At 36.6% G+C, this 9845-nt stretch overlaps 1 protein-coding gene across 1 annotated transcript; it reads right to left on the bottom strand.

Annotated features, from left to right (window-relative positions):
• Positions 1 to 4585: 4585 nt before the first annotated feature.
• LOC105788336 (ABC transporter G family member 22) lies at positions 4586 to 8406 on the bottom strand. Its single transcript, XM_012615188.2, has 11 exons — positions 7945 to 8406; positions 7552 to 7855; positions 7372 to 7460; positions 7075 to 7307; positions 6838 to 6993; positions 6423 to 6606; positions 6024 to 6332; positions 5652 to 5939; positions 5276 to 5560; positions 5073 to 5180; positions 4586 to 4968 (listed from the first exon to the last, which is right to left on the bottom strand). Exons 2-11 carry the CDS (start codon positions 7760 to 7762, stop codon positions 4714 to 4716), a joined length of 2118 nt encoding a protein of 705 aa, XP_012470642.1. The 5' UTR covers positions 7763 to 7855; positions 7945 to 8406; the 3' UTR covers positions 4586 to 4713.
• Between the last annotated feature and the right edge of the window lie 1439 nt (positions 8407 to 9845).

Here is a 9845-nt window from a genome sequence, read left to right as displayed (position 1 = left end):
ACCATCTTTTTTTGGTACCAATAAGACAGGAACGGCACAAGGGCTTAGGCTCTCACGAATGTACCCTTTGTCTAGTAATTCCTCAACTTGCCTTTGCAATTCCTTTGTCTCCTCGGGATTGCATCTATAGGCTGGTCGATTTGGTATTGCAGCTCTGGGTACTAAGTCAATTTGATGCTCAATCCCTCGTAAAGGTGGTAAACCTTTAGGGGCCTCACTAAAAACATCCTCATAATCCTGCAAAAGAGACTGAAACACACTAGGCAAATTTTCGTTAATGTTAGATAAAGATAAATAATTTTGCCTAAACCTCACAAGGATACAAGGCTGTTTATTGAGTAGGGCTCTCCTCACATCTTTTTTTGTTGCCAAAAAATTTTTCCCACTCATTTTACCACTTGAGGATTCGCTCACCTTTGGGCTTTTTAAATTTTGACTTTTTAAATTTAGCCTCTTTTCTCTCTATCTTTTGTACTTGCTCTTTCTCCCTTACCCCCTCACAAAATTTCATCATCTTCAATTGATTTTATATACATCAGTAGGATTTAAAGGAGCAAAAGTGAATTTTCTACCTTTAAACATAAGGGAGTATCGATTAAGTTTACCTTGGTGTGTAACGTTGCGATCAAATTGCCAAGGTCGTCCAAGGAGCAAGTGTGCCTCATAATTGCCGAACTTAAAAGTGACCAATGACTGTTTCGTAACTTTAAATTCGAAGCATTCATTAAGCCACTGAAGGTGATATGGCTTAGGGTGTTTGGTACAAGGCAACTTTAAAGAATCCACCAAATAGCTACTCACTACATTCGAGCAACTCCCACTATCAATAATGAGTGAACATAAGTTACCTTTAATAAAACACCGAGAATGGAAAATATTGGTCCTTTGGCTATCATCATCTTTCATCTGAATGTTAAGGGTCTGCAAACTACAAGGCATTGAAAATTAGCAAAGTCCCTTCTTTGGTGGTTCGACCAACTCTTCGCCATTATCACCGTCATCCACAAGTTCGCATATCCGGATCTGTTTTATCGAGTCGAAGTGTACTCACCATTATCTTCGGAAGAAGTAATCTCGTGTTAGGGCATTCCCTACTATAATGACCTCGCCCTTTGCACTTAAAGCATTCAATCTCACGAGTCCTCTTCACATTCGAATCACCTAAATTGGGCTGCTTAGAAGGTGTTTGCGTTTTAGCAGGAGCCCCTTTTTTCCAATCTGACTGTTTACTTCCATTACTCAAAGAAGACTTATTAGTAACAAAAGGTGATTTTGAACTCTTAAAATCAGAATTGGAATTGTTACCTTGGTAATATTGTGAAGTCGAGAAGGAACCAAACCTTTGTTCCTTTAGTTGTTGCTCGATCTCAATGGCTTTATGAACTGCTTCTTCCAAATCAATGTAAGTTTGTAGCCTCAATGTATTAGCTATCGGCCTGTTCAAACCATCAATAAATCGAACCATAGTTGTTTCCTCATCCTCCTCCACATTAGCTCTCTGAATGAGCATCTCCATCTCCTTAAAATATTCATCCACTGTCCTACTACCTTGAACAAGTCTCCTAAGTTTGTTTTAATCTCTCTGTAGTAGTGAGGTGGAATAAACCTTTTCCTCATAATTTGTTTCAACTCATCCCATGTTAAAATCTCACCTTCATAATTCCGATGACGATTTACCCCAAGTTGAGTCCACCAACTTAATGCATAATCTGAAAATTCCAGCGTTGCTAATGCTACCTTTTCATCATCCAGACATTTATAGTACTGAAACATAAGCTCAATCTTAGATTCCCATTCACAATAAGCTTTTGGATATTCTTACCACGAAATTGGGGAATTGTGAACTTCGATTTTGCCAAAGAAGGTTGCCCACGATCATGAAAATCATCATCCATTCTAGGGACACGTTGAGGGCCGCGCCTATGGGGCTGGTTATCCCTATCTTCCTTGATTGGATCTCGATATTGAGGTTCTTGATTCAATCGTACCTTATTCAAAGTAGTATTCAATGCTTGAAGTGTAGCATTTATTTGTGTGATTGCAACAGCATGTCCGTCTAACTGTTGTTGGACTTTCATAAGTGTATCATTATGGTCATCTTTAGACATTTTCTAAAAATCTGCAAAAAATAAACACTCAACACTCAAAAATAAAAGTTAACAAACCTCACCGTTAATCACTCAAAAAGGAAATCAAATTCTCAATGAGGTAGAATTCAGGCTTGTGAGTTCTTTAGTAGAGTTTTTATCAATCAATTAGAGAGTGTATGAACCGAACTACCAAAGAATCCTAATTTGCACTAGGATGCCAAAAACGGATGAGACACCAACCAATTTGTGTTGCACCGAGGAAGAATTGTGCACACTTTAAAAATCCTACTAACACAAGAAACAAGAAGGTGTTTGATAGTGTAAAGGAAAAATAAATGCAAACAAATGAAAACCTACAGCTAATAATCAATAAAAATTGCTGAAAACAGAAAACCCGAAAAACTGCGGAGTAACTTGACAACTTCGTTCGAGGTGTTCCCGATCTCCAAAAATCACGAAATTAAATCTGGAATGTCCTTAAATATTGAATTTTTTATCTGGAAAGTTTGGGTACCAAACTCAACGCGTTGAATATTTTTTAAAATTTTTATTGGATTTCTTCTTTTTTCGATTTTTTCACTTTTCTAACTGATCAATCGGACAACGTTTACCCACTCAAATGAATTTCTTTTGAAAGATTTTTCTGGGTAAAATTGCTGTTTTTGCTTTAAAAAATTGAGATCAGTTTAGAAATCAACCAAGAACACCCAAAACGCCCAAAATCTGATACCAAATGATACGGGGGTTGGGCGCGGACCAAGATCGAGTTGCCAAGTCACGGAAAACTCCTACGAAAACCCTAAACAATCAGATCTGAAATGAAACAGAAAATTAAAAGATTAGAACTTTGATTTTCCAGATCTGAAATAAAATCCTCAAATTAGCAAAGAATCAAATTGAGAATAGAAATAAGTGTTAATAAGTGTTTTTGAAACCCTAAAGGAGATTGCGATTCTGCCCAATTGAACACCAATATAGTTTTCCCCAAATTTCGGCAATCTAATTTCACCCAAAAAGAGTAAGAATGAATTGGCAAGAACCCTAGAAATTGGGGATTTTTGGCTTATTCTTTAAGATAGAAAAAAGGCTGGAAACACAATAAGAATAGCAAATAAATTAGATAAAGATTCGGCACAAGCAGAAAGAAAGAAAGAATTGACAGCAAGAAATTAAAAGATAAGTCCTGAGAAGCCTTGAAATCCCGAAAGATCTCACAACTCCCTTCAAACGGCTCTAATCTCCCCTCCAAAGAATATCAATGGCAAGAAGAAGGCTGAAGATGGCTCCCACAATCAAAAGATTGTTAAAACAACTTCTAAAGAAAACCCAAGAGAGAATTCTTGGAGAAAAACTCAAAGAGAATTCTGCACTTAAACAAATCTGAAATTTTTGATATAATTGAGAAGTGAATAACAAGGTGGCCGGCCAAGCCTTTATATAGGCCTCTCAAGTGTTTTCCTAATCTAATTAGAAAACTAAAATAAAAAAACTCCTAATTATTTTAATATGGAAATTCGGCCAAAGGTCTTTATTTGGGACTCTTGAACTGAATATTTACATAAAAATTTAAACTAAGTAAAATAAATAAATAAATAAATATAAAACTTTACAACTTGGGCCACTTTGACAATTTGGCCTGATTTTCGACTAAGTATGGGTGGATTTCTTGATTGGGCTTGGAATCTTTTTATTGGGCCTTGCCTTCAAGAATTTGGGATTGTGATCCATCTCCTACCGAAATTGAATCGTTGATGCTCGTAACGGAGATCCAATGCGCTTTGGCTGCAAGAGTTGGTTTCTTGGACCAAGATTCCCAAGATTTGAAATCTTGATTTTCCCGTTCTTTCGTGTACGCATCTAAGGCCTTGCTAACAAACTCCTGAATGGTCCCATTTAGTTTGGAACGCATTTGTCGGGCCTTTGATCTCGTATCAGATCCCCATTCGAAGGTACATCGTCGCCATCGTCAGCCATTGTTGAAACTGAGGATTTCATTTCATAGAAGTTTTCTTTTCTCTTTTTTCCTTTTAGGTTTTTGAAAGCTATTATGATAGTTGAATCTCAATAACTCCAATTAAAAATCTAATATTTTACCTGATTCGGTCCAATCTTAAAATCATCAATGTTAAACCACTTTTGTTTTCTTTTAACTTTAATACTTTATTTATATTAGTCAATTTGAAGTTAAAATCCTAATTGAAAGAATTTATCTAGAAAAAAAATTTTAAATGACATCGGTATTTGATTTTATTATGATGATCACGGGTTTTGTACTTAGGCTTTATTTTAATAGGGCCCATTTGATTTTTTTTTAAATGATTTTTTTTTAGCATATTTAAATTTGACACCTACCCATGGAAAAGTCCAAACTAAGGTGTGATGTTAAATGAGATGCTCCAATAAAGTTTGGTGTTGGCTATGATGTGTTTATATCATAAGAAATTACTGCATTTGTTGCTAATGGTAGTTGAGTGAAGCAAAGAAGAGATAGATGCTGAAGTGAAATTCATCAATTTCAACTTATTAAGGATTTTTTTTTTACAACGTGAACCTTTTCTTTTAATCCTACTTATTGGCTCGATAAAGCTGATGTTCACAAGTCAAGATTGTTGAAAAATCTAGACTAATTTATTGTCATTAACTTCATTCTCCTTAAGAAAGCATAGGCTAGTATCCGATATCCGACGGTCATGGCTACCATGGTACCAACTTCCATGCCATCCCAATCGAGTCTCAATCCTTTGAAAGGGGACTTACATGATGAACTTGATTCAGCATCCAAACCGGTTGAGCAACCATAGTGGATCTTCAGTAACAGCCTATATGTATGATATGTAAATGAGATGTATCGTACCCATGACATAAAAACTGGAACTTTCTGCAACCAAAAACCATCAAAGGTCAGAATGTGATAAGCATGGTAAATTTGACCATCAACTATCCGCCTTTACTTTCATCTCAAGCAATAAGTAAGGACCAAACCTGGATAAAGAATCCACCAGATAACATGGAAGTCATGATGATAACAGAAGCCAGAGTTGAGGCTTTCTTTACATCCATGAATGCCGCTCCTATAGTAAGGCCAAGGCCCTGCAAATTTTCAGACAAAAACTTGTCATCCTTGTCTATAAAATCTAAAATTTCTGTCACAAAGTGATTGGCGTTTGATTATTATAGTGGTTTACCTGGGCGGCAACAACACTTAAGAAAACTGTAAGCATTGTTAGTGAAAATGCTGTAAATGTTGACTTCAAGCCTGCCATGAGATAGACAATCACAAGGAACACTAAAGGCAAGATGAGATCCAAAGGAAGATCACTGGTCATTCTGGCTAACAAATAGGCACTAAGCCTATACATGCCTACAGATCTTTCCTTAGCTAGCATCACTCTCTCTTGAGGGAATGTGAAAATGGCAGTAAACATTGGAAAGAATGCCCAAAACACCGAAATGAAGAATAACAGCCCTGCCTGCAACGATTGTAAATAACTACATTAAACATATCTTTGACAAGATATAAGAAAATATACTCACTCACAAGCACATGTAACAGATAGTTGCCTGATCCTGAAGTCCTTTAGGAGAGGAGGCATCAGAACGCCACCACAGTAAACCCATGACTATAGCAGTTAAAAAAACTTGCGTTATACGTATGCAGCTAAAGTATTCATGGCGTCTCTCCTTAAGCCCCCTTCGAAAAAGAATTGAGAACTGATCCCACCACGTTGCTCCCCATTCCATTGTACTCGACCTTGCCTTCATCCTAGGTTCAGCATCTATCAGTAGGGGTTTTATGAGCTTTGTCTTCCCCAACTTGGCTTCCTTCACTGCATAGGCTTCCACCAGATACTGCAGTGGTGAAAAAAAGTTCAAGATTAAGTGAGATGGTTTAAAGATATATATGGACCTTCATTTTGGGTTGGGCATTCAGACCTCATGGACATCAACTTGGGAAAGCTCTCCATGTTTCATATCAAGGCTGTTGTTTCTAGGGAAAAACTTGTCTTCCAAATCTGATGGAACTGATTTGTCTTTTATGTTCCCATTTGCCAAATCAATAAGAAATTCTGCTGGATTCATGGCTATCAATGGAGAACAGCCCATTGAAGAGAAATATAGCATGGCATCCGAAACCTTGCCAAAGTACAAGGAACTGCCTTTACCCAAGAGAATCAGCTTGTCAAACTTACTAAATAGTCTACTAGATGGCTGATGTATTGTAGTCACCACTGTCTTTCCAGACTACAAAAGCACAAGTAAAAAAAGCATTTAGCATACACCTTGAAATATATTACAAATCTTGGCAACCAACAAAAGCAATTATTTTAGTACCCGTGCAATGTTTCGTAACATCTTAACAATTTGAAGAGCAGTTGTTGAATCCAAACCTGATGTTGGTTCATCTAATAATAGAAGTGATGGATTAAGAAGAATTTCATTGGCAATGCAGACCCTTTTCCTTTCACCACCAGAAATTCCCCTAAAAAATGTGCCACCAATCACTGTATTTTGGCACCTGAATAAACATGCAATCCATGACTTGCAATAAACAAACTGCGTACAATTTTTGACCATCTAATGAAGCAATTGGTAGTACTAGGAATGTAGCAGTAAATGCCAACTCCACTCTTATCATATGTGACTGAAATTAATTTGAATTTGTATATTTTTAATAGCGAAAAACATTATAAATTTAGTCACAAACAAAACCGCATACAATAAAAAGATTAAGGAAGAAAGCACGCACCTTTCAAGGCCTAGCTCGCTAATGACATAAGTAGCCCTTTCCTTCTTCTGCTGCATGGTTAAGGTATTTGGGAGACGGAGCAGAGCTGCATATGTTAGAGTTTCCTTGACTGTAAGATGAGGGAAGGCAACATCATCTTGGAGTACAAAGCCAATCCTGTTGCATTCAGTGCACATCAATAAGTAGTGGTTAAATTAGAATTTAACAACATATTTATGCAGTAACATATTTATGAACCTCCATTTGAGTGACTTGGAATACGGTTGATTATTGTAAGTAATGGTACCACTATCCAACTTTATTCTTCCACTGAGTAGATTAAGAAGAGTTGTCTTTCCACCTCCTGATGGTCCCATCAGAGCAAGAACCTCTCCTGGATGTACCAATCCAGTTATTCCATGAAGTATGTACTTGTTCGCATCGGGGGTTTTCTCACCTTTAACTGGTACCTTGTATGTGACATCTTCAAACTGCACAAAAGTGAGAATCAGGACTATAGCAAGAGCGCAACTATAGTCTGATACATTGTGTTACCTTTAGACATATTGGTAATGTAGGCTCGAATCCTAATTTCTTCCAAGTGTGCAATTCTGATTCTTCATCATCTGCCTCAGACAGACTCGCTGGATCATGTAAGGCGAGTTTTAATTTAAATGAAAAGCTAAAAGAACCACGAAAATTTTGGACGCAGATATTATAGTTATATGACTTTACCCATAATTGGTAGAGATGAGCTATCAGGATATAAGACAGATAAGTCTATATCATTGCTGGAAACTCCTATACTAACACAATCTATCTCAGCAACCGTGCTCTCCATATTCACCAAGAATCCGGTGCTCCATGACTTGGTTTCGCTTGTTGTTTTCTCCTCACAGCCATGCACCCCTTCTTGTATTTCATCTCCTGGCTGCTTAATCCTCATGATCGGATCCTTCTCAGTCACTGCCACCTTTGAATCCTCGAAATTCTGAATTTGACACTCAGAGTACTACTTCCCTTCCATCACCACTAGAAACTGATCTCAAACAGGAAATGAATCACATACCATTGGTTTATGAGGAAACTTTAAAAACTTGGATCACTAATTCAGTTGTCTACAATTACCTGAGGAAAATGGAAATGAAAGCCAAGAGGGAATGAAACTTGCAGACAAAGTGACAGGGTTATGATTTATGAAATACGATTTAGCTGATCAGATCTCGTGGAATGGGACTCTAGGAGAATGTTAAGTAATCCCGAAGATTATGTAGGCAAAAAAAACATATAAATGTTGCGTCGTAAGAAGGCTCATGAAGCTGTCCGAAACAATGACAGTCGCAATAAACAGGGAATTGTCCTCTACTATTTAATTTCCTTATAGAAGAGAAAGCATGCCTACAATGCAGGAATTGAACCTATTCCCCTCAATTTCTTTCATTCCTCATAAATTGCTCACCCGTTTCAAGAATTAATTAAATATTTGTTAGGAAGCCTATAAACTCACTGATCATTACTGAAGAGAAAGTCAAAATTCAAGAGGAAACACGAGAAAAAGGGTTCAGACATGCGCTAAATGCATAAATTGCCAGTCTTTAACCATTATGAAATATCATGTCCTAGGAATCTTTTTTGTCGAACAAATTCATATATCTAATCAAATCATATATGATAATGTTTCTAATTTTCTTCCTTCAATATTTCTTTTTGAGATTATATTTAGTATGAATCATTCTTGATTAGGAATTTTTTATGAAAATGGGAGCAAAATATTAATACTAGGAATTCATGGTTTAACTTAATATTGTGTTGAAATTTTAATTTGTGGTTTTGATTTTTCTTATGAAAATTGTATCGTAAATTACCTTATTGAATAGTTAAAATCAATTCATGAGTTAGTTAGAGTGAAGTTTCCACTTGAGAAATCTATAAAAAAAAAACTTAAAGAAAAAGTTTGAACTTCACCTTGCGACCAACCATGGGAGGAGAAATGTTAAGCTTCTTTTTTTTTTCTCTTAATTTCAGTGACAAAGGAGAAACATATGTTATGGGTTGTGGATCAAAGCCCGTGATTAATGCACACAAAGTGTCCCATGGAGGTCAATTGATTAAATGGAGCTCACTTGACCCACTTGAAGTGGTCCGATTCGTGAAACATATAGAGAAATCTTGGTGGCCAAGTGAAGCATTTAAGGAAAACTAGGGTTGCCATGGTAATATGCAAATTTATCTTAGAAGATGTGTGATCTTAGGGGATCATGTAAATGTTGAAAAATAATCTGTTTGAAAAAGGTTTTCTTGAACAATGAAAAATAAAAATTTTAAAAATTGACCCGGTTTATGATATTTATAGAAATAAAACCTAGACCAAAATCATACTTGTGTTTCGGATAGACGGATCCTTATCATTCCCGACTTTCAACCAAACGATCTTCTCTGCTATTCTCATCCATGAATTACCTTGAGTGTGGGCTAGACCAAATCGAATCAAACACATAAACTAGAAATAGTTTCCTTTTCTTTTGGGGTGAAAATGAAAATTCTCTTCTCAAATAGACGTTGCCAGAATCGTGATTCTGAAAAATATATTTAATTCTTAGAGAATAAAAGTTTCTCTATTTTTGGGTAGAATAACGATAACTTAAAGTTATGTTAATAGCCCCACCGGTTGCATGTCATCATTTGCATGTGCATGTAAGTGACAGAACTGACGCGACTTCCTTGGTGTGCAAACTCAGTAATTGAATAAGATGGGCCACTGGTAGGGCATGTTAGTTGCGGACTAAATTGGCAGATGTGAAAGACCACTGGTAGGGCATGTTAGTTACTAACCAAATTGGCGTGTATGCTGGGTCTCTGGTAGGGCATGTTAGTTGCTAACCAACCTGGCGATATGGGTGCTGCCATCAGTAGGGCATGTTAGTTGTTAACCATTGCAAAAAAGCCTTGAACTTATGGGAACACACATGTGTTCAAAATAACGTGGAATATGATATTTGCTCTGATGTATAAATATGAGATCCAAGGTT

The sequence above is a fragment of the Gossypium raimondii genome, chromosome 2 (assembly GCF_025698545.1).
Source record: "Gossypium raimondii isolate GPD5lz chromosome 2, ASM2569854v1, whole genome shotgun sequence".
In the NCBI taxonomy this organism is placed as follows: domain Eukaryota; kingdom Viridiplantae; phylum Streptophyta; class Magnoliopsida; order Malvales; family Malvaceae; genus Gossypium; species Gossypium raimondii.
Note: the sequence above shows the minus strand (reverse complement) of the source record. Positions and strands in the feature narration are given on the sequence as shown.

Bases quoted from the DNA above. Each gene is read 5' to 3' on its own strand.
- LOC105788336 (XM_012615188.2), bottom strand. From the start codon at position 7,762: ATGAGGATTAAGCAGCCAGGAGATGAAATACAAGAAGGGGTGCATGGC. The intron at 6,333-6,422 runs GTACTAAAATAA...GTGCTTTTGTAG, and splicing joins TGTTACGAAACATTGCACGG to TCTGGAAAGACAGTGGTGAC. The intron at 4,969-5,072 runs GTTTGGTCCTTA...TTTTGGTTGCAG, and splicing joins CTGGTGGATTCTTTATCCAG to AAAGTTCCAGTTTTTATGTC.